The 25,296-nt window shown below is 45.3% G+C and overlaps 1 protein-coding gene across 4 annotated transcripts in view; it reads right to left on the minus strand.

Moving 5' to 3' along the window:
* BRD1 (bromodomain containing 1) overlaps positions 1-25,296 on the minus strand; it is a 2,713,326-nt gene that overhangs the window by 836,918 nt on the left and 1,851,112 nt on the right. Inside the window, exon 7 of one of the 4 annotated variants that reach the window (XM_044066978.1) lies at positions 6,876-7,121. The exons of 1 other annotated variant lie outside the window; for it this stretch is intronic. In XM_044066978.1, coding sequence (XP_043922913.1) covers positions 6,876-7,121 — 246 coding nt within the window. Of the gene's footprint in view, positions 1-6,875; positions 7,371-25,296 lie in introns of all 4 variants that reach the window. 2 more of the 4 variants (XM_044066977.1, XM_044066975.1) reach the window with 2 other exon arrangements.

Raw genomic sequence — 25,296 nt, forward strand, 5'->3', positions numbered from 1 at the left:
TGACCACGGAGTTCCTCCAATCATGGGACTTTAATCTTTTTTGCAACAGTTTCTTTCTTCTGTTGTAGAGTTTATGGCAGGGGACCACCAGACTGGCTTCCTTTTTTTGGAGGATGGCATCTTGGTTCTGTTAGGGATTGCACGATCCATGCACTCGTGTAGGTGCTTATAAAGTGCATCTGCATAGGATTCAGCACTCATACCTCTATTGTCCGTCAGCATGAGTGTCGTAGTTTGCCACTTCTGTCTTAAGTGTGAAGTTTGCTTTGGAGAAATTTTTTACGGTGGTTTCCCTAATGGGGGGTGGGGGCGGGATATGGATGTCTAGGGTGATTAGCTTATGGTCAGATCTGACCAACAAGGAACTGACCTCTGGTGTGGAACACCGGTTGCCCATGTTGGTAACGACCAGGTCTAGGATACTGCTGCCCCTGGTGGGGGTGTAGATGAATTAATCCAAGGCATTGGAATTTATGAATTCCAGAAAACGTTGAGCACAAGATTTGGTACGAGCAGTTCTCAATTAATGGTGGGGTAGTTGAAATCGCCCATTAGGGTGTTAGGTTGTACCTTAATGTTTTCCGGTGTATCAAGAAATGAGGAGTGGAAATCCTGGGGCATGGTAGGGGACTGTAGCAAGCTGCAACTTGGATTGTGGTCTTGCCCAGAGTTAGTTGCACTTGGATCATCTTGAATGCATTATGCTGAGCAACTAGCCTGCAGGTGTGGATATCCTTAATGAATATGGACATGCCTCCACCTTTAGTGTTTCGGTCCAGGTTAGGTGTCTGAAAGGTGTGGTATGAATTATAGCCTAGTAATGCTGGGGTGCTCTCTGGAGCATTGAACCAGGTCTCTGTCTCTTCACAGATGTCGATGTTCTCCATTTTAAGGAGTGCCTCGAGTGAGTGAATTTTGAGGTTTAGACTTCAAGCATTAAGTAGCATTACCTCAGATTTTGCTTGCGTGTACCTGTTACGGTGGTGAATTTGTCATTTGAACCTTGCCTAAAAAAGGCACTACAGGGGTAGCAAGAGCTTTAGCCAGTATCTGGAATCCCAAGGGCGACAGGTGCAGGCCATTTCTGGCAAAGCATCGTGGTTTGTCGATCATGTCATCCCAGGCAGATAGATACTGGATCCCCTTAGAATGACACCAGAAGCTTAGCCAACTGTTGAATTCAATCATTTTGTCCTTGTACTGTGGTATCATTCTGGGTGATGGCAGGATGCTACTCAGGGCTAGGGTAATACCTGCCTGGGCTACAAGATCGGACAACTCCTCCATGTCTCTTTTTATGTAGTCCATGGAGGTACATCTCAGGTCATTCACACCAACATGGACAATGACAGAGTCATATTTGTACTTGTTGTGGAGTGACCTGAATGTGTGCATTATGTGGTGGATCCTGGCACCTGACAGGCAGCTGACAGTAAGTTTCTCCTTGTTTAGCCTGGTGAGTGGAACATCAGTGTGCCCGACTATAGAGTCACCTATGACTAGAGTGTTGGGTATGGTGTTATGCCTTATGGGCTGTGGTTGTGTGGCACACTAAGTTTGTGGGCTGTGTGTCATTTGGGTTGTGTTGGGGGGGGTGGAGGTTGCTTGCGTTTCTGCTTTGGAGGTCCCTGTTGCTTGGATAGATTTTTATTGAGAGCCTCCATGAATGTAGGTGTGTGTTTTGGTGGTGTAGGTTTTGAGGGACTATGTGATGAATGTGGTGTGGTGCAAGTGTTTACCTTCTCCTCTTGACGGTCTAGTTCATTCTTGGGTGAAGAGAGCTTTGCTTCCAGTTTAGATATACAAGTGCATCTCTCACAGGATGCAGTGTTGGGTGGTAGGAGGAGAGGGTTTTCTGTGTGCATGAGGCAATTACTGCATTGCCCCATGATGCCCAGATTCATTAGGTAGACAGGAGAAAACACTGGGAGCTGACACTTAGACATGCCTGGATAGATGCTTATTTATTAAGTACTAAAAACTGTTTTCCTCTAGACAAGTGAGCAAAGTTGAGTGCTGTAGTGCTGAGCTCAAAGAAACAGATTTGAGTGCTGAAACTGGAAAAATGGCTAGTTCTAATACACAAAATTAAGCTAGAAGGCTTCTCTCCAACAAAGAAAGGCTTGGGGGCTCAGAAGCTTACAAACAGTCCTGGACACAGCAAATCTGTATCTAGACTACACAACTTACAGGAAAAGCAGGAAACAAGCTTAGAATTTTTTTTTTTTTGTAAAGTGGAAAGTGGAAAGGAGGCGCAGAAACTAAGTGGGTTAGCCTTCTCAAAATGTTCTCCCTGGATTAGGTAGAATGAGGTAATGACACTAGAATGGGAGGAGTGTCCCATATCAAATTTAGAGCAGGGGCAGACAACTGCAAAGCCACCAAGTATAAAAAAAGGATACCAACAGGGAGGGTGGGAAACAAACCCAACCAGATGCTTAACAATTGTAGAAAATTTCTAGTTAATACCTCACACACAGTGAAACTAGCTAGAAATGTATATGCAGAAAATAAAAGTGCTATAAATAACTCGTACAAATAAGCAAGGAAACAGGACACAATGTTATAAATCACAGATTAGCTTCCTTCCTCCGAGTAGCTCAGTGTGAAATGTCAGAAGCACTCAACTTCTTAACAAAATTGAAACCTGAAACAACTTTAAAAAAAGCTTGAAAAAAACAATGAGGTGCTTACTGCAAGCCGTAGTCCAGGCAACCCCAATCAGCCAATGACCATAAACAATTCACTGTCACTGAAATGCTATACTGGCTTTGGCTAAACTACGATGGCCTGCAACATGTGCTCAAACAGCCTCTACTAACAACCAACTAGGCCCAAAACACAAGCCTAAATATGGACAATGCTACACTACCCACACTACTTAAGTAGAAAAAAACTGCAGAAATGAGAATGCTTTTAACTACAAACAAGTTATACGATACACTCCTTAGCAGGAAATCAGTTCAAACAAACCCAACCAGATGCTCAACAATTGTAGACAATTTCTAATTAATACCTAACACACAGTGAAACTAGCTAGAAATGTATATGCAGAAAATAAAAGTGCTATAAATAACTCGTAAAAATAAGCAAGAAAACAGGACACAATGTTATATATCACAGATCAGCTTCCTTCCTTAGAGTAGCTCAGTGTGAAATGGCAGAAACACCATACCCATAGCTCCCTTTCTTTTATTTCCACCCTATTTCTAAACTCCACCTTAATTTTATCCCACTTCCTAGCTATGTTTTCAGAAGAAATTTCTATCCACTCCAACAGCTCCTGAATAATCTTTACTACCCATTCTTCTCTCTTTTCAACAGATAGGTGGAAAGCGCCAATATCTCATTTTTATTTGATTACCCTTTGTTTTTATTTTAGCTACTATTGGTGCATTATCTGAAATAGTTATTGGTGTCCGCATGAATAATTTGGCCAAGTTTTACGCCGGATGCCCTTCCTGACGTAACCCTCCCCCATTTATCCGGGCTTGGGACCGGCACAAAGAAATGCACTGCCTTGTGCATCCCCAGTGGCTGGGCTAAGACAGAAAATGTGTGTGAATGAGAGTGAGGACAGAGAAATGGTGAGGATGCAAGGAGTAGAGGTGGCGAAGGTGGATGAGTTTAAATACTTGGGATCAATAGTTCAGAGTACTGGTGAGTGTGGAAGAGAGGTGAAGAAGAGAGTACAGGCAGGATGGAGTGGGTGGAGAAGAGTGTCAGGACTTATTTGTGACAGAGTACCAGCAAGAAAGAAAGGGAAGGTATACAAGAGGGTAGTGAGACCGGCTATGTTATATGGGTTGGAGACAGTGGCACTGACAAAAAGGCAAGAGTCAGAGCTGGATGTGGCAGAGTTAGAGATGTTGAGATTTGCACTGGGTGTGACGAGGCTGGACAGGATTAGGAATAAGTATATTAGAGGGTCAGCCCATGTTGAAAGGTTTGGAGATGGAGCCAGAGGGGCAAGATTACGTTGGTTTGGACATGTGTTGAGGAGGGATGCTGAGTAAATTGGTTAAAGGATGCCAACGATGAAGCTACCAGGTAACCGGAAAAGAGGAAGGCCTAAGATAAGGTTTATGGATGTGGTGAGAGGACATGCAGGTGGTTGGTGTGACAGAGCAAGATGCAGAGGACAGGAAGAAATGGAAATAGATGATCCGCTGTGGTGACCCCTAACAGGAACAGCCGAAAGATGATCATGATCTGAAATAGTTATTGGGTGGGTATCAAGACCTTCAATTAAATGCACATGTTCCTGTGAAATGTAAATTCTGTCTAGCCTAGCCCAGTTTTTATATCTTGGGGAATAATATGTAAATTCAATCCGAACTCCTATTACTGAATTCACATCTTCCATGCCAAATATTTTCATAATTTTTTTCAAACATCTACCCACCTTTGTTATAGTTTCCATTCTGGAGCCTCCAGACACATCATCTTCACTGTTGCAAATCAAATTACAGTCCCCACCTATAAGTAATATTCCTTGCTGAAAACTTATTTCTCCCAAAATTTTCTTAAGCTCCATTACAGCAGTTTTAGGGGGAATGTAAGTACACATCAGTGTAATCCTTCCTTGCCAGTAGCCCCTTGGCACTATAAATAGGTTCACAAGTAGGTACTAGGCAATTGGCCCTAGGGCCTATATAGGCCTAGACAAAAAGGTTCCCTGGCTTTCGCCACCCAAGAAAATTATTTTCCTGTGCCCCTGTCAAGCAGTGCCAAAGAAGTAATCCCAGGGGTGAATTTTCTATTTCCCATCCAGTCATCAAGGTTTTTATTAAAGAGGGCCAAAGAGGAGCTTTGCTTGACATGAATGGGTAGCTTGTTCCAGGGTATGGGAAGTCTCCAAGACAGAAATCTATCCCTCCGGCATGTTTTGTTTATTGTGGTGACAATGTTTAGGTCCCTGCAGCGTGTGGTTTGGATAGATTAGGATTTCTTTAAGTGTAGCATGTCCAACAGCTCTGGGTTTGACATAGCTTTGTATGTTAGGCAGAGATCGCCTCTGAGTAGGTGATGTGACGGAGATTGAGTTTTTTGAGACACACTGCGTATAGTATCTATTTGAGGCCAGTAATCCTCTTAATGAGGTATTTCTGTGGCCTTTCCAATTGTTGTAGGTGTCTTGTGAGATACATGCCAAACGGGGCAGTGTACTCTATAATGGGTCTGATGAAGGATGAGTAGAGAGGAACAATGATCTCCTTTTTTCTAAGGGAGAACCCTTTTGTGATGTGGTGTGCCACGCAGAAGGATTTCCTGACTAATGTGGCAATGTGGTTATCAAAGGAGAGACTACTGTCCACCTGTGTCCCAAGGTCTCATCACACTTTCAATGTTTAGTGAGCTACCGCCTATGTGGTAGTTCATGGGTACCGTGTTTTTCCCAAAGGGGATGATAATGCACTTCTTGAGTGAGCTTGAGGCCATGATTTTGACACTAAGCGTCTCTCTCTCTGTGAAGTCCTTTTGTAGAATGTCTACATTATTAGGTGATTCTATTATGGCTCCCAGTTTGCAATCATCTGCGAACTTTGTTAGCCTGCACTTCAGAGAAGTAGATGCTGAACAGGAGAGGACCCAGGACCAAACCCTGTGGTACTCCACTCGTCACTGATCTGAAGTCGGACTTGGAGTCTGCTACTTTTACTGTGTGGGTTCTGTCAGCGAGCCAGTTGGCCACCCATCTTGTGACATAGATTTATGCTCAGTATAGTGAGTATCTATAATTCCAGAGTGGGGGATGGTATCGAAAGCAGTTTTCTTATCTAAGCTCAGCAAATGAAGAAAACCAGACTAAGGAACAGTCTTCCAGGAGATCCTTTTCTTACCACGTCATAAGAAAACTGAAAGGGTCCTGTCTAGAGGTCTGTAAAAAAAAAAGAGTCCATTTTCTCTCAGATGACTGGTCTATCACACCCACAGACAGGCAAGGCTTAGCTTTGGTATACTGCCAGAGAAGTGCAACAGGGCACTACTAGCAAAATAACCAGTCAGGCAGTGTGTTTAACATCTTCCATACAACTTTCTTCTTCTTCCAGAGTGGGGAGGAAAGAACCAAAGAGCCTGAAGCCTGGTCCATGTGAAAAAAGGTCCTGACAAGTGGGTAGCAGAGCATTGATGAGTCAGTTGTACAACCTGATGGGAAATTAAAAGTTTGAGGCAAAACTTTTAATAACCGCTCCTAAAACCTCAAGTCCTAAACCCTTATCTAATGTTTCTGACAAAACCTTAAAACTTCTTCTCACATGAAGTAACATTTTGAAACTATTTTCCCCAATCGGGAACTGACGAAATGTTATGTTTTCAGGTAATACTTTTAGTGGCAACCACTAAAAACACCAATCCTAGTCTTATACCTTCTGACAGAAAAAGTAAACTTTTATTCACAAAAAAAGATAAGGTGGAAGGTATTCTCTCCAATGGGGTATTCATCTACCCAGTCTCATAGATGCACTAGCAGACCATCGATCACTCAAAGCCTGTAAGGAAGAACAAACTTTGTTAGCAAAAAGTTCTGAAGCTTTGGAGCCCTAACTACAGACTTTATCCTGCTGTCTTCAAGTTGTTCAGCAGTTAGGGGGTATGGAAAGTGTCCTCAAGCTTTGGAAGTTTGTCACATCTTTGGCAGGATATAAACCATATAGCTTAAGGTACTGCAACAGTGATCTTATGTACATACACAACTACTGATTTTTATATATATATATATATATATATATATATATATATATAGATAGATATATACATATATACATATAACACACCCTAAAAAGAATAAAAACAGTAAATATCTTCCAACACAGGTCTTAATAGTTACATTAACTGTATTTGTTAAAAAAAAAATGGCAATTTATATTTACCTGTCTCTAACGGCTTTACAGGACAATCCTCATCGATCTCAGAATTTCCACATGCTCTCCGTGACCTCTTTCTCGGTGGAAGGAGTGTCTCTAACCTTGGAAGAACCACAGATGCAAAGTTTTCGGTCCCCAGATGTGGAGAAGATGTTCGAGTCTTGACATTCTTTGTAGGCTTTTGGGAATTTACAAGTTTGCGTTTGACGAAGATACCAGATTTGCGCCTGTTGATATCACCTGATGACTCTGCTGCTGAAGGAGTAGTTAAGCCACAGAGATTACTGTCCTCAGGCAAATGCTCATGAGAATGTCCATTAACCAATTCCTTTTGCAGGGTAGTGCTATACAATTCATTATCAAATATCACCCTTTTGTGAGACTTACATTTTTCTGTATTAGGTTCTACTGGTTTGAGGTTAGGTGGTTCAGAATTGGTCTCAGAGGTGGAAGGAAGAGGAAAAGCATCAGATGGTTCAAGTTTAGGGGGAGATTTATCTCCTGGTATAAAAAAGTGATTCACCATAAATGTATTAGTCTTACTTTCAAATAAATATACTACAGATTATAAACAAGTTAGTAAAATTATACACTTTTGTACTTAGATATTCCTGTATAGTTTCACCTTTCATCAAAATTGGTAAATTAGTCAAATACAGTAGAAAACGGGCTTCAACTGAAATTGATATGGGGAAGTTTCCCCTAATTAGCACCAACCAATCTATGGTCTGCTAATTTCAAGGCAGAAGCACCCAAATACGAGAAAATGCATAAAACTGAAAAGGCAAACCTAAAAAAGGTGAAGCAAGTCAAACCCTAGCTGTGAAAGAGAAGACCACCTCACTGAGCACTATGACTTCTTGAGATAAACAATGGTATGCAATGCCCCACTGAAGGAAGACAGACTTGAGAATTAGAAGTTATGTACCTACCATAACGTTCCATGTTAGTTGTCTTCTCTCGCCTTCTTTCTTGCTGGATGGGTTCGGAGCCGATCCTCGGCTCCGACTCGGCACTTGCTTTAGCTCGAGAACTCCTTTTACCAGCTCGAGGCAACCCTATATCCCATGATGCAAGGCGGAACTACCTCAGATCTCGTTTGGCAGCTAACTAACCTTGCTAAAGACTATCCTAACAGAATTAGGAACAATGGTTCCTAAAAGAAATCCTCCTAACAACGTACCGGAGGAAACAATCTAATAGGAACTCTCCAAGATCTGTCCAGGCCAGGGGAAGGAGGGAGGGACGAAGAAAGAAGGCGAGAAGACAACTAACATGGAACGTTATGGTAGGTACATAACTTCTAAATGTTAAGTTGTCAATCTCGCCTTCATTCTTGCTGGATGGGACCGCGTCCCTAGCACCTGTATCCCGGGTGGCTCAATGGAACAGACTCTTGAGAACTGTGGAACCAAAACTGGCCCTATCTCTAGAGGCCAAGTCCAACTTGTAATGAGAGACAAATGTATGAGGCGTGGCCCAAGTAGCTGTTGCACAAATGGTATCAATGGGTAGTCTATCCTGAAAAGCTGCAGAAGTGGATAGACTCCTGGTTGAGTGTGCTTTTGGCTTAGAAGATAGCTGTTTGCCCCTGAGAGAGTACACATAGGAAATAGTGGAAGTCAACCATCTGGATAAGGTCACTTTAGATACTGGAAGACCTATCCTGTTTTTTGCATAGGAGACAAATAATTGGTCCGATTTTCTGAATTGTTTAGTCCTATGCAAATAGTACCTGAGCTGACGATGGACATCCAAAAAATGCAGTTCCTGTTCAGCTCTGTTGGAATAGTTTGGGAAAAAGACTGGTAGGTCTATAGATTGGTTAATGTTGGTTTGAGATACGACTTTGGGAAGAAAGGAAGGGTTAGTTCTTAATGATACCCTGTCCTTATGAAAAACCAAATAAGGGGAACAGATGCAGAGAGCTTGAATCTCGGAAACCCTTCTTGCAGAAGTGACAGCCAGTAAAAATATAGTTTTCCAGGTCAATAACTTCAGAGAACATGAAGCAGACGGTTCGAAGGGAGGTAGTATCAAGGATGCCAACATTAAGTTTAGATCCCATTGCGGAGGAGGATGCTTTATAGGTGGTTTTAGGAGGAAAACTCCTCTGAGAAAGGCCTTGCATAACCTATGAGACATAATGTTATTGCCATGCAGGCCAACATGATACTTAGAAATAGCAGCCAGTTGTACTTTGACTGTAGATGACGAGGATCCTGAATGAAAAACCTCCGCCAGGAAATCTAAAACCGAATGTACAGGAGCAGTAAAGGGGTCAATATTTCTGGAATTCGCCCAAATAGAAAAACATCGCCACTTGCTAGCATAAACAGTCCTAGTGGACGACTTCAAGGAAGAGACTAAAATGTCTCTGACTGAGTCCGAAATCATCGGTAGCCTGGCTAGGGTAGGAAGTGGAGCAACCAAGCAGTGAGGTTGAGAGAATGAATGGCCCAGTGCTGCTGACCCGATTGGTGGATCAAGAGATCCGGAACTGGGTCCAGATGCCAGGGCTGCACCAGAAGGTGACGATGCAGAGACGGAAACCAAATTTGTCAAGGCCAATATGGGGCAATGAGGATCAACTTGGCTCTCAAAACGGTGGCTTTCTGAATGGCTTGTGGAATCAAGGGAAAAGGAGCAAAAGCGCACACAAGTCCCCGGGCCCAATCCTGGGTTAGAGAGTCTCCCAGAGGTTGGCCTGGAAGGGGAAAGAGAGTGAAGAAATCGGGCACTTGTTGTTTTGAGGAGTAGCAAAAAGATCGCAACAAGGAGTACCCCACTTCAGAAAAATCTGATCCACTACAGATTGATTGAGAGACCACTCGTGAGGCATCAGAATGGATCTGCTCAGCCTGTCCACTAATAGGTTGGACCTGCCGGGGATGTGCGTTGCTATCAGAAACCGCTGAGAAGAGATCGCCCACTGCCAAAGTCTGAGAGCTTCTCGACATAACGGATAGGACCTGGTCCCGCCCTGCTTGTTGATGTACCAGACTACGGACATGTTGTCCGTCTGTACTGCAATAGTCCCGTGGGAAGAAAGTCGTTGAGGGCTTGCAACGTTAAAAGCACTGCTCTCATCTCCAGGACATTTATGTGCAGATGGTATTCTATGGGTTGCCACGTCCAGTGGACCATCCTGCCCTGATAATGCCCCCCCCACCCGATCAGAGAGGCATCCGTAGTGACTGTGGCAACTGGAGGAGGGGGAATAAAGGGTCGGCCCTGATGAAGAAGAGGGGAAGATATCCACCAGTTCAGATGAGCTCGACACGACTGTGTTACCAAGATTTCGTGCCTCATCGGAGACTGTGGTACGACCACTGCGTGAATAGCATCCACTGCAGAAGACGCATGTGGAAGCGAGCCAGTGGTAGAAGAACAATGGCCGCAGCCATAAGACCTAGAACCTTCAGTATAAATCTGGCTTTGATCTTGTTGTTTTGCAAAAGAAGCCGAACAAATTTTTGGATGTCCAGAATTCTTTGATCTGTTAGTCTGGCTAACATTTTGACGGTGTTTAATTCTGCGCCTATAAAGGTGATAGATTGGCAAGGCAGCAAAGAAGATTTTTCAAAGTTTACTGAAATTCCCAAACTCCTGCAAAGCTGTACAGTGTAGTCTCTGGACTGAAGAAGCTGACACTTGGTGGTGGCGGAGAGGAGCCAGTCGTCCAAATAGGGAAACACCTGGAATCCTCGACGTCTCAGATGAGCTGTGACCACTGCCATGCATTTGGTAAACACTCTGGGGGCTGAAGTGAGGCCAAAGGGCAGGGCTCTGAATTGGTAATGACTGGTCCCTAGCCGAAAGCGGAGAAACCTTCTGGAGCCGCCTGTGAATCTTTATGTGATAGTACGCATCCTGAAGGTCTATAGAGCACATCCAGTTGTCCTTGCCCAGAAAGGGCAGAATGGACTGAAGCGTGACCATCCGAATCTTGCCTTCTTGACAAATCTGTTCAGATTGCTCAGGTCTAATATTGGTCTCCAATCTCCCGTCCTTTTGAGGACCAAAAAGAATCTGGAGTAGACGCCGGATCCTACCTGGTCTGCTGGCACAGTCTGGACGGCTCTTTTTTCTAGGAGCTTTGAAACCTCCTGTTCTGCCAAATCCCTTTGACCGGGTGAGATGTCTGGAAGGGATTGTAGAGGTACGGGAAACCTTTCGAAGGGGATTTTGTAACCCTCAGATATAATCGACTGTACCCACATCTCTTGAGATAGGGATTGCCAGGCTACTGGGTACAGCGAAATCCTTCCCCAGACTGCCTCCAAGGGTGGACAGTCGGGCAACACCTCAGGGATGTTGAAAGGGCTTCTCAGGAAGAGACTCCCTGTTGCCCTGGTTCTGAGGACCCCCCCTGCCTCTAGGGCGGCGTCTATTACTGTTACCCCCTCTGCCTCTGGGGGTAAACTGACCACGTGTGTCCGGTGTAGCTCCTTGGGCTTTACGGAACCACATCTTCCCCCCCTTCTGACCCTTGGGGTATGGTCTAGAAGGAGTGGAAAACTGGACTCCAACGGCAGAAAGAGTTTTACCGTCCTGCTCACACCTGGTCAAGGTATCCTTCACCTGAGGTCCGAACAAAGCCGAACCATCAAAGGGGGTATTAGTGAAGGACGCCTTAAAGGGGTCCGCAAAATTACAAAGCCGCATCCAGGCTTGACGTTTAAGAGCAACTCCTGTGCCTGCGGCCCTGCTCGCTCCATCGGCCGCATAGGATATGAGCCGCATGGAGGAGTTAGATATGGAATTCAGGATAGCAAGCTGCGAGGCAATCTTTTCCTGAGCCCCAGCAGCAGAAGGATCCTGGACTACTTCTCCCAGTTCCTTGAGAACATCTCGTTGAAGCCTGGTGAAGTGACAAAGATAATTCAGCGAACGCATAGCAAAGGTCGCTGAAGAAAACATCCGCTTTCCATACCTGTCCATGGTCCTAGAGTCCTTATTAGGAGGATGGACAGGTACTGAAGGATCTGCCAATTCCTTCTTAGTGGCAGCCGCCACCACCATAGCATCCACCGGAACACCCTTGGAAAGGAACTGTTTGTCCGAAGGGGCCGTAATGAATTTGGATGGTCTTCTGGGGACAGGTTCCACAGAATCTGGAGCCACGCCTTACGAGCCACTACCTGCATGAGTGGGTCGAAGGCGGAGACACCCAGGAGGTGGAGGGTCGGGATCCAAAGCCTCCAGGTATACCGACTCATCCGTGGAGGGGTCAATGGAGGGCCAATTCCCCCTCTGTTTGAGGAGCTCAAGGATGTCTGAAAGAGACATCCTCAGAGGGGGACCGTGGGAACCCTCCGACTTATCTAAGTCGGTATCAGATGTAGTAGACTCAGGGGAGTCTGTGTGTTTCCTCTTACACGCCCTCTTCCGAGGGGTTCCCCTGCAGGATCAGGAGAAACCTCGAAGAGGAGGAAATTCCCAGTGGGGAAACCTGGGGCGATGGATCCCTGGGCCTGTGAGCAAGAGGTTGGCAAGAGGCATCTGCAGGCACTGAAGAGGGAGGAGCTAGAGGGATGGACCGTTGACCAGGCTCAGAGGCCAGGACACTCCTCATCACCTCAAAGGCTCCTCTCCCCGGGAGGCCGGAACACACCCGCTCCGAAGAAACAGGAATGGCCGGCTCCAAAGAGAGAGAAGGCTCCGAGGCCGATGTCGGCGCCGAGCTTACCAAAGCCGAAGCCCCGAGAGGGAGAGCGGGGTCGGACAAGGGTCTGATGCCACTAGCCCCCTCGGAGCCGACAGTGGAAACCCGACGACTGGATCCCTCCAAGGAAGGTCTCAAGGAGGAGATCGGAGCCGAGGACGACGGAGCCGAAGGATGTATCGGCTCCGGCATCGAAACAGTCGCTGTCCCGAGAAGCTCCGGCTCCGAACTGCGGTGTGGAGTCGGAGGAGGAAGTTCAAGGATTGGGGCTATAGCCGAAGTCTGTTGAGACGGGCTATGGAGCATTTGGGCCAGTGCCTGAGACTTCAACAGCCTGCTTACCACCCTCTAAATCGTGGTCAGACAGCCTGGAAGATCTCAAGATCGGCTCCGATGGCTCCGCCCTGACAAAAGAGGAGACCCCGGAGCCGAGTGGATACTCAGTATAGAAGGGGACCGGGATCTCTTACGGGTCGAAGCCATCGGAGCCGAAGTCCCTTGAACTCAGATGGAGCCGAGGATATCTCGCCCGATGTTGATAAAGTGTCGGCTCCAGCCGAGCCAACAAGGCCACAGTAGTCAGGGTATCGGAGCCGGTCGGCCGAACCCACTACTTGAACAGCAGATGTCGGCTCCAGCCGAGCCGATGTCGGCCCGACGGAGCCAGAGCCACCGGAGGAGGCTTGGACACTGTAGCCTGAGCTCGGTGGTTTAGAAGGTTTTCCTGACCCTAATTTAGGAGGAGAACCTTCTGGCTTAAGTAAGCCTCGGAGGATGAATTTATTCCTCCTTTCCTGCAGGACTCTCTGGCTAAAAGCATGACATAAAGCACAGGAGTCCTGCAGGTGCAAAGGCCCCAGGCAATAAACACAAGAAGTGTGACCGTCTGTCAGAGACATTTTCTGACAGCACTGGTCACACTTCTTGAAGCCTGAGACCTTGCCTTCCTTTGACATCCTAGGAGGATGGAAACACAAACAATCCCAACAAACACACAAATTAATCCCTTACACAAACACACAGGAAGGGAATAATCAATGGGGAAGTAGGCCTGACTAAAAAACTTTAGACTAAAGATTATAAAAAAGTTTGAAAACAAGGGAATAGGGTGGGCTGTAACTAACTACAGACTAAACTGACACTAAAAGGGAAAAATAAACCCCTAACTACTCTTATTTCTTATTTTACCAAGAAAAACTTACCTCAGCTGGCAAAGGAGACCTCTTTCGCTAAGCGGCAAACGAGATCTGGGGTAGTTCCGCCTTGCATCATGGGATATAGGGTTGCCTCGAGCTGGTAAAAGGAGTTCTCGAGCTAAAGCAAGTGCCGAGTCAGAGCCGAGGATCGGCTCCAAACCCATCCAGCAAGAATGAAGGCGAGATTGACAACTTAACATTCATGCATTTTTAACACACAGTCAATCTCCAATTACTGGAAAAACAGGAGTGGGAAACAAATAAAAAAAATGAAGAGTTCAAATACAAAAGCATAGTGTTAGTACCTGACCAACTAAGACTGCAGAGGAATCGAACTATGAGTAAACCAAAAACAGCAATGTTTATCCTACTTGTAGTCACAGAAACTTCATGTTCAGGAAGCATCAAAAGACCAAGTATACCATACTTAAAAGTTTAACCCCCAAGCTATAAGCAACATTAACTACAATGAGGCAATGCTAAGAGAAAACGCAACTGTGGCACATTCACCATAACAGTTGTGTAAAATCTTACCATAACCATAGATGTAGCTTTTTTTCCCCATGTTGCATCATTCTAAACATGAGGGATTCAACGCACGAGGTGACCTGAACATCCGGTCCATTTACAAAAGCTTAGCCTGGCTGCTGTATGGTGCGTGGGACGTCACACGTAGGTGCCATAAATGCGATTTCTGCACGGACTGACCTCAGAACTGAGGACAAGAATCTAAGGATAGTTGATAAGGATGTCATCCAGAGAGGGAAAAAAGAAAAAAATAGAAACAAGAGGTCCTAAGTGGGGATAGGAGGGAGGGATAGGAATACTGCAACATGGAAGAGAAGGACATCTATAGTGATAAGATTTTACATAACTATTCTATGTCCTTCTATTCTCATGTTGCAGTCTTCTAAATATGAGGGAGAATACCAAAGCTCAGCATGTGATATGGGAGAAGGAGATAGAACTCTCTATGAATCCATGCAGGATGACTTTAGCAAAACCTGCCCTAGCCATAGGGATGTTGTCCAGTTTGTAATGTTTAGTAAAGGTGTGAACTGAAGTCCAAGTGGCTGCCTCTAGAATGGAAGCTACATCTAGTCTTTTGAAAAAAGGCCCCTGAAGAGGCCACAGGCCTCATGGAGTGGGCCCTCACGGTATAAGGCAACTATTTGCCATGGAAGGAGTAACAGAAGGATATTGTGCTGGAAATCTAAGAAGAAATGGTTTGCTTGGAAACAGCTTTTCCCATAGCCCTTGGGTGAAAGAATACAAACAGCTGGTTTGACTTTCTGATGTGCTTGGTCTTGTCTAGATAGAATCTAACTTGTCTGTGAACATCCAAGGAATGAAGCCCTCTCTTACTGTCATTTTGAAGAGAAGGAAAGAAGGTGGTTAAATGGATAGACTGATTAAGCAACAGTTCACTGACCACTTTAGGCATGAAGGAGGGGTTGGTGTGAAGCGAGACCCTATCCTTATGAAATACTACGTAGGGTGGGTTGGCCATGAGTGCTTGTAACTCAGACCCTTCTGGCCGAGGTCAAGGCTACAAGAAGCACTGTTTTCAAAGTGTACACTTTTAAGACCACTGTGACTGCTAGTTCTAAGACAGCAGTTGAGTTTTTCTAGAATAAAATTCAGATCCCAAGGAAGGATAGGTTTTCCTTGGTGGTCTGATGTGTAGGATCCCCTTTAGAAAAAGCTTTACCTCTAATCTGTATAATAATGGTGGGTTGGGAGGCAAACAAGCAGAGGCAGCTGATAAATGGACTTTCAATGAGGAATATGAAAGTTCAGATTTAAGTAGTTCACACAGATAAGACAAAACTAGAGGTACCATCTGTCCAAAAGGGATCTAGTTGTCTGTGTAGACATCAAATGGAGAACTTTTTCATTTATATAAGTAGGATCTCCTAGAAGTGGGTTCCCTGGCCTCCTGCAGGACAGAAAGCACGTCCTCTGAATAAAGGTGTCTAAAAGGGCTCAAACGTTTATCACCCACAGGTTTAGTCAGAGTTTTTAAGTGTGGGTGGATGAGGGATCCCTTTTGTTGTGTGAGGAGATCCACCTTGTGAGATAACTTGTGGTGATTGCCTTTGGCTATTGAAAAAAGTAGGGGGGAAATCAGTGTTGCCTTGGCCAGAAGGGGGTTACCAACAGGAGTTTCGGTTTGTCTTGTTGAATCTTCAAGTAGGACTTTCTGTACGAGAGGGAAGGGGGGAATGCATAAAGAAACATCCCCTTCCAGGAGACTGTGAAGGCATCCACCCAACATACTTGTGGGGAGAGCGCTCTTATGCAGAATAACTATTGGTCTGTTCAGAGGGGAGGCAAACAGATCTATTTGTGGTGTACTCCACCAGTGGACAATGTCCAGGAAGACATCTCTGAGATACTGACCTGCTGAGAGCATCTGCCTGAACACTGGTTTGGTAAGGGGATGTAAACTGCCTGCATCATCACTTTGGGGAAGGTAGCCATTTCCCAAGCTTGGATGGCTAGACTGCAGAGCACATATGATTTTGTCCCCCCTTGCTTGCTGATGTACCACAGGACTGTGGTGGTGTCTAAAATTTTTGAGTGGTCCTGGATGGATAAAAGGAAGGAATGCTTTCAGGGCCAGTATAAGAGCAGTCATCACCCTGATGCTGATGTGTTTCTTCTGAAGGCAAGTGGCCCATTGCCATTGAATCTTTAGGCCATTCATAGTCGCCCCCCACCCGAGATCTGATGCACCCATGTACTTCTGTTGAACTGTTGGGAGAGGTTGTAATGGTAGTCCTGGATTCAGACCAATTTGCTACATCCACCACCGGATTTCCTTCTTGAGACAGGGAAGGAATGAGACCTGAAACTCTAGTGGATGAGCATGTTGAGACCAAACATTCTTCACGTACCACTGAAACTTCCTCATACGTAACCTGGCTAGGGGTAGCATGGGGAGCACGGCTGCCATGAGACCCAGGAGGTGAAGGAACTCCCTGGCTGAGATGGCGTTGGTGTTATTGGAAGTAAGTGGTTAATGGTGTGACCTTGTCTGGGGAAGGCAGGCCTTCATCAAATCTGTCCTTATTCTGCAGCCCAGAAAAATCTGATCTTGGATAGGAGTAAGGGAGGATTAGAGTTGGTTGACTGTAAAACCTAGCCCTTCGAGGACAGAAATTGTGAAATGAAGGTGTTTTAACAGGGTGTTTGGTTGATCTGCCTGAATTAGGGAGGTCGGCTCAAGTATGGGAAGATTTGAATGTCCCTCGTCCTGCAAAAGGCCACTACAGGGGCTAGGGATTTTGTAAATACCCTTGGTGCTGTGGACAAGCCAAAGGCAAAGCAGTAAACAGACAGTGCAAGGACTGCACAGCAAAACGCAGGAATTTTCGATGGGATGGATAGGAATGTGAAGATATGCATCCTGCAGGTCTATAGTGGCCAGTAAGTATCTGGAAGTCAAGAGTGCAAGGAGGGTTTGGCATGAGAGCATGCGTAAGGTGGGTACATGCAGAAAAGGGTTTAAAAGGGACAGGTATAGGATGGGAAAACATGGGCCATCCTTTCTTTGGACTAGGAAGATTCTGGAGTAGAAGCCTTGGCCTTCCTGTTCAGGAGGAAATCTGTATATTGTGCCCTGTTGAAACCGACCTTGTATGACTTGTGCGAGGAGATGCATTTGGTCCTTTGGAGGTTGTGGGATACCTTTTTGGAAAGGGATTTCCCACCAGCTCATGAATTAACCCTTTTGCACAAATGACAAGTCCCAGTTGTCTGAAGTGATCTGTTGCCCTACGGGAAGACAGTGAGAGAGGCGGGCAGAAAGGGATAGGTGATTTGAAGGGGTCGTCTGGTAGTCACACAGAGGTTGGCCTGTCAGGAAAGGGCCATTTGTGAAGGGGTTGAGAGGAGGTTGGTCTGGTTGAGGATGATTTCCTGGCACCTTTGCTAGATTTGGAAGTTGGTGGTGCGAAAACATTCCTGGCAAAACTTGGTTTGGAGGGATAGTTTCTGTGAAATACAGGCACTGGTGAAACAAAGAGGTGCTTAAGGTCATGCAGCTCTCCTTGTTCTTTTCCTGCAGGTTTTTAAACAATTCTGCTGTTTTCCATGCAGAAAGTTACTGTTTAAGGCATTGGTTTTCAATGAATAAGTTGAGGGCTGAAAGATGGCTGCGCAGTGTTTTTGGAACAAACTGGCAGATGAAACACGCTTTGTAGTTGTGGGTAGGCCCTAAACAGAAAAAGCAGAGGTTGTGGCAGTCTTTGCGTGGAACTGGACGTCCGCACTTATATTTTCTCTTAGTAGATGACATGGACGGAATCAACTAATTGGAAAAACAAAACAGCAACCAAAGCTACAAGAGAGATTCCCCAATGGGGTACTTATTGTTCAGGAGTCACTTGGCATGGAGAAGGAAGTACAGTTGTGTACACTTACCATAACTGTAGATGTTTGAGTGTTTTCACTGTTGCAGTCATTACATTTCAGTAATCTGCTGGCAGGTTGTCCTCAGTCGGCCTGAATATCAAAGTCTTGGGTCCTGCGTCAGTTGCCGTCTCCTCTTCCATGACGTCAGGGGTATAAAAACATGCAGCCGGCGCCATTTTCTTCAGTTTTTCTTGCCCCAGATGTCAGGTGCCCCCCAAATGGGGAGCAAAAAAAATATTATTTTTCACCTAAAAGCAAATACACCACAGAGGCTGTAGAACACAGTGAAGGAAAGAGAAGTTCAAGAAAAAGGGGGGATGGTGGGTGGGTAGGAATGTGTACCAACCTACTTAAGTACCACATAACCGTGGTGCTGTCCCCGTTTTTATCAACAGTTGTCCTGGATGAAGTAAATCCTTGAAGGCTGTCAAGGCATTCTGAACAGTTAACATCTCCTTCTGGTTGATATGCAGATGCATTTGTTTTGGCCTCCATAAGACCTGAATGCATCTCCCCTCCAGGTGGGCTCCCCAAGCATAGTCTGATGAGTCTATAGTTAGGGTTTGGGTGACAGGGGATAGAGTGAGAGACAGTCCCATGTTCTGGTGACATATCTCTGCCCACCTTAGAAACTTCTGTTGTAGGCAGGGAATGAGAGGGATCATTGTTTCCAGACTGTGACAATGTTGACTCCATAAACTTTAGATACCACTGTAGTTTCCTCATATGCAGTCTTACATATGGAATTAGTAGACTGCAGGATGCCATGAACCATAAAGCCTGCAGAACTGGTCTTGCAGATAAAGTACAGTTTTGTACCTACCATAAATGTAGATGTTCGAGTGTTCACACTGCTGCAGTCATTACACTTGGGTTATCCTGCCGTCAGGCGGTCCTGCAGTCAGCCAGAGTTACAAAGTCTTGGTCCGGCGTCGGTTGCTGTCACCTCTTCCTTGACGTCAGTGCGCCAGGGGTATATAAGATGCATCCAACGCCATTTTCTTCAGTTTTTCTTGCCCCAGATGTCAGGTGCCCCCAAGTAGGTAGGCAATACATATTGCTAATCAGACATATATATAAAATAAAAACAATACCTTCAGTTACAAACAAATACACCACAAAGGTTGTATAGGACAGAAAGGTATAGATGAGTCCAGCTAGGACAGAGGGGATGGAGGAAGGGTAACCTGGACTGCAGCAGTGTGAACACTCGAACATCTACATTTGTGGTAGGTACAAAACTGTACTATGCTCATCGTGTTACACTGCTGCAGTCATTGCACTTGGGTAGAATCCCAAAGCTGAGGTTGGGTGGCTGGTCTATACAGAGTTAGGATTGGCTACGAGGCCCTGCAGAACTGCAGTGGCAAATCCTGCTCTGGATTTAGAGTAAAGAGGCAAGTGGTAATGCTTGGTAAAAGTGTGCACTGAACTCCAAGTTACAGCCTCCAAAATTTCCTTGGTTGGTACTTCTCTGAGAAAGGCTGCTGAAGTGGCTGTTGCTCTGGTAGAATGTGGCATGATGTTATTAGGGACAGATTTCCCATGCTGTGTGTAGCAGTAACGAATACAGTGTCCTATCCATTTGGAGATAGTCTGCTTTGCAATAGCCTTGCCCTGTGATCCTGCAGCATATGCTACAAACAGTTGCTCACTTTTCCTGAAAGCTTTTGTTTTGTCCAAGTAGAAGCGTAGCTGCCTGTGTATGTCCAAAGAGTGGAGAAGTTTCTCCCCTTTATTCTGGGGGTTTGGATAAAAAGTTGGCAAATGGATGGTTTGGTTAAGAGCCACACTAGATACCACCTTTGGCATAAAGATAGGGTTTGTCCTTAAAGAAACCCTGTCCTAATGAAAAATTATAAAAGGTTCCACTGCCATTAATGCCTGTAGCTCTGAGACTCTTCATGCTGAAGTTACTGCCAGGAGCAGAGCTGTTTTCCATGATAAAAATTTTAGATCAGCTGTATTGGCTGGCTCAAAAGATGGCAGGGTCAGCTTTTCCAAAACAAAATTGAGGTCCCAAGTTGGTGTTGGTGCTCTCCGGGGCAGTCTTATGTTTTTAGCCCCTCTGAAGTACTGCTTTAGCAAGGGATGAGAGAATAAAGGAGGATCCGTGTTGTAATGTGCTGAAATGTCAGAGGCGTGGATCTTAATTAATGAGAAGGATAGGCCTTTGTCCAGCATCCCAGTTAAGTATTGCAAAATCTGAGGAATGTTTGGGACAAGAGGGTCAAGGCTTTGAGCCTGGTTCCAGGCGCAGAATCTCTTCCATTTTTCTGAGTAAAATTTCCTGGTGCTTGGCCTCCTGGCCTCCAAAATGACATCCATAACAGCTTTAGAGAGAGGTGTTGCCTGTTTGACTAATGAATCTGCCATGCAGCCAGATTTAGGGTTTTGAGCTGACCGTGCAGGATCTGATTGTGTTGAGTCAGAAGCTGTGGAAATTGAAGCAAAATCCATGGTGGGCCTTGAGCTAAGTTCTTTAAGATTGGGTACCAGTGCTGGCGTGGCCAGTCTGGAGCAATCAGGATCATCTGTGGTTTTTCTTGTCTGGCTTTTAGGAGTACCTTCGGAAGGAGAGGCAGTGGTGGGAAGGCATAAACTTTTAGGCTTTTCCAGTTGAATGAGAGAGCATCAACTTTCCATGCTTGTGTGTGATAAGTCGTGGTGCAGAATTTTTGTAGTTGGCAATTAAGTGGGGAGGCAAAATGATCTATATATGTCTGGGCATCCCCATTTCTGGGTTACCATGCTGAAGATTTATGGATTCAGTTTCCATTCATGAGGGTCCATGATATTTCTGCTTAGATCGTCTGCCAGATTATTTTTCTTTCCTGGCAAGAATTGTGCTTGCAGATGAACTTGACAAGTTAGAGCTGTGTTCCACAAGGTCATGGCTTGCCTGCATAGGGGGTAAGAATGAGTGCCCCCTTGCTTGTTTATGTACCACATTACTGTGGTGTTGTCTGTTTTTAATAATAAATGTCCTGGATGCAGAAGGTCCTTGAAAGCTGTTAGGGCATTTTGAACAGCCATCTCTTTTTGATTGATGTGCCCTGAATACATTTTCCTGCCATGTGTGCTCCCCAGGCGTAGTCCGAAGCATCTGTTGTTAGAGTCTGCCTGGCTGTGGGAAGAGTGAAAGGCTGACTCTTGTTGAGGTGACATGCCTGTGCCCACCATCGAAACCCCTGTTGTAGGCAAGGAATTATTGGTATTAATGCTTCTAAGCTGTGAGAGTGCTGAGTCCAAACACTTTTTAGGTACCATTGTAATTTCCTCATATGCAGTCTGGCATATGGAATTAGCAGTATGCAGGATGCCATGAATCCCAGGGCCTGCAGAATTTTTCTTGCAGGGAGATGGGACTTTTTTGCCATTAGTTGAAGATATTGAGTCAGTTGTCCTTGTTTGTCTGGTGTGAGGTAAGCCATCTGGGCCGTTGTATTTAAGCTGACACCCACTGTTGTGAAGGCACTAGTTTTGACTTCTTTTCGTTTACTGTGTACCCTAGAGAAATTAGCAACCTTTTTACAAACGCCAGATGCTTTAGAAGAATGTCCTTTGTCTCTGCTTGAATGAGGCAGTCGTCCAGGTATGGATATATTTGAATTCCTTTTTGTCTGCAAAATGCAATTACTGGTGCCAAGCACTTTTGTAAAGACCCTGGGCGCAGAAGATAAGCCAAAGGGCAGTGCAGAGAATTGGTAGTGCATTGCACCAGCTTTGAATCGGAGGTATCTTCTGCAATTGTGTCTGATAGGGACATGCAGGTATGCCTCTGAGGTCCAGAGTAACAAGCCAAGCCTTCTTGCCCAGCATGGGAAGAAGCTGCTGTAGTGTCAACATTTTGAATTTCGGAACATTCAGTTAAGTATTTACAGTTGAAAAGGTCTAGTATGGGTCCCCAGGCTTTGTCCTTTCTGGGGACCAAGAAGAGTCTTAAGTAAAATCCTTGTCCTTGTTCCTGCTGTGGTACTTTTTGAATAGCTCTCATGTCCGTGAGGGCTGATATTTGTTTTTGAGCCTCTGCCCATTGATTTTGTGGCAGGTTTGGCATTCCTTTTAGCCTTGGTAAAGTGTGAAAGTGGAACCTGTGACCTTGAGACACAATATTCAGAACCCAACTGTCTTGGGTGATTGATTGCCAATTTTGATAAAAAAGTGCTAGTTTTCCCCCTAAGGGTGCTGCCAAAAGGAGTGCTTGGTGTACGAAGGGGGAAGTCATTGGGACTGTTTCCTGTATGGTTGAGATTTGTCCTCACCTCCTTTTGGGGTTGAGGTACCCCACTGTCGTCTGTTAGAGCCTTGGGGTTGAGATCTGCCTCTTGGGCGTCTGTATCTGCCTCTCTGTGGCCTGTCTGACACTGGAAAGGACCAATTCTTTGTAGGCCAATTTCTGCTAAATCGAGGTGGCTGTACCTGTAAGAAATCTTTGGCTGTTTGCACAGATTTAGCTTTATCCTCCATTTTCTTTAACACCTCTTCGGCCTTAACACCAAACAATGTATCATGCTGTAAAGGAGCAACCAATAATTTTGCCTTAACATGATCAGGTAAACTCTGTTCTTTTAACCAAGCAGGTCTTCGAATCACAGAACCTGTAACTGCGACTCTACAAGAGGCCTCTAAAGAATCAAAACCACATTGCAGAGTATGTTTTCCCACCTGTTCAACTGCATGCAATAAATCCTGCATTTCGTTATAGTCAGGAGCTTCTGAGCTTGTATGCATTTTCTGTTTTAACTGAGCCATTAAATACTGTTGGTACTTAAGCATGTGAAACTGGCAATTAAAAGCCCTTACTGCTAAAGTTGCAGAAGTGTAAACTTTCTTCCCCCATCTATCCAATGTTCTAGAATCTATGTCAGAGGGGACTGGATTTTTTGCAATGGAAGCCTTAACTCCTTTGGGACCCTGGGAAATGGTTTCTGGGTCAGCAGAAGGGTTTTTATAAAGAAACTTGTGAAAGGCAGGGAACTCTATAGTACCTATCTGGTTTGGCTGGTGCAGGGGCAAAGAATCAGGAGATGAGCTGGATTTAGAGAACACATCATCCGCAATATCTAACACAGGCAGAATAGCAAGGGGCCTGTGCTGAGGCAATAAAAAGGAAGTCCCTGAGCCTTTTCTTGGATTCTGAATAACCCTGATTTTCCCAACGGAAATGCTCCCTCATGGTATGCAAAGTTTCCCCAAAAGAGTAATCCTCAGGAGGAAAGGCTGAAGGGATAGATTCTTCAGCATCAGAGTCCTCATAGGGGGGTAGAGAGTATCCCTGGTCTGAAGAGGAATCAGAGGAAATGGAAACGTGATCAGAGGAATCAGTCTGTATCCTGCCTACGCCTTTTCTCAGGAGAGGGATGGGAACCCCTGATTAGAATAATGAGGTTTTCGGCCATTTTGAGCATCTGTTTCTTAGGCATGGAGGACTGTCCAGGAGAATGCTGTACTTGCTTCTTTGTCTTTACTGGTGTCTTTGTCTTGGCTGGTGCTTTAATGGTAAGTTGTGAAGGTCTGAAAACACCCTCAGAAGCAGATGCCTGCTCAGCGGCTCCGGACCCATCTGAGGGATTAGTTTCCATGGGCCCAATACCTTGCGTTTCCAGAGGCCTAGTTGTCTCCACGTGGGAGTCGGGAGCGGCCTGTGGCACTGAGGTAGCGGGTGTCAGCGGCTGCGAAAGCACCTCACTGAGAACCGGTGAACTGGCGACTGGCCGAGAAGAGGTTTTGTCGTCGGTTTTGGACCTCGGATGCCTGTCTTTATCCTTGTCCTTGCGTTTTTTATGAATTGCGGTCGTCGGTTGTTCCGACGGCATTGTATAATTGAACCTTCAGCCAAAGTAGTGCAAAGCAAAATCAAAACGTCGTTTTATAGTGAGTTTGTTAAATCTGGCAAAAAAACGACTAGGGACGTCGTGATCAGGGTCTAGGCATGGAATATAGTAAGAGTGGAAGTCCTTATGAGGTATTTGCTTCCTACAAGAAATACAGTTATTAACTTTTTCTGACATCGGTCTGAGGCAAGAAAAAAGTTTCCCCAACTGGGTACTTAGCTTTATTGAAGACTTCGGATCTGAAATTAGACTTCGAAAATCTCAGGAGTCGGCCGACCGGCACTTGCGAACTGCTTTTGCTTCGGGCACCGCGCGGCAAGAAAGACTTAAGAAAATGGCATCGGATGCATCTTATATACCCCGTGGCGCACTGACGTCAGGGAAGAGGCGACAGCAACCGACGCCGGACCTAGACTTTGGAATTCTGGCAGACTGCGGGACCGCCTGACGGCAGGATAACCCAAGTGTAATGACTGCAGCAGTGTAACACGATGAACATATGGGTTTTTGTTTACATCTGTTTGAAGTAAATAGTCAGTTGCCTTTGTTTGTCTGGCGTAAGGTAAGCCATCTGGGCAGTTGAATTCAAGCTTGCACCCAGGAATGTAATTTTTTTGAGAGGGTAGCAGTTGTGATTTCTTTTCGTTTGTGTGCCCTAGGCATGTTAGAAGCCTTTTTACAAATGCCAGATGTTGAAGAATGTCCTTGTTTTCTGCTTGAATGAGACAGTCATCCAAGTAAGGATAGATTTGTATGCTTCTTTGCCTGCAAAATGCAATTACTGGTGCCAGGCATTTTGCAAAGACCCTGGGCACAGTAGATAAGCCAAAGGGCAGTGCAGAGAATTGGTAATGCAGGAAACCAGCCTTGAAACGGAGGTATCTTCTGCACAATTCCCTTATTGGGATATGCAGGTATGCCTCTTAAGTCTAGAGTCACTAACAAAGCATTCTTGCCCAGTATGGGCAGAAGCTGTTGTAAAGTCAGCATTTTGAATTTTGGGATGTCCAACAATGTGTTCAAAATCGATAAATCCAGTATTGGACACCAGGCATCGTCTTTTCTGGGTAAAAGGAACAGTCTTGAATAAAACCCTTGCCCTTTTTCCTGTTCTGGTTGAATAGCCCCCATATCCATGAGGAACGTAACTTGTTTCTGTGCCTCTGCCCATTGATTTTGTGGCAGATCTGGCAAACCGTTTGGAATTGGCAAGGTATGGAAATGAAATCTGTACCCCTGAGATACTATGTTTAATACCCACTTGTCCTGGGTTATTAACCGCCAATTTTGAGCATTTAGTGCTAACT

Source organism: Protopterus annectens, chromosome 3.part1 (genome assembly GCF_019279795.1).
Source record: "Protopterus annectens isolate FY-2018-M chromosome 3.part1, PAN1.0, whole genome shotgun sequence".
In the NCBI taxonomy this organism is placed as follows: domain Eukaryota; kingdom Metazoa; phylum Chordata; order Ceratodontiformes; family Protopteridae; genus Protopterus; species Protopterus annectens.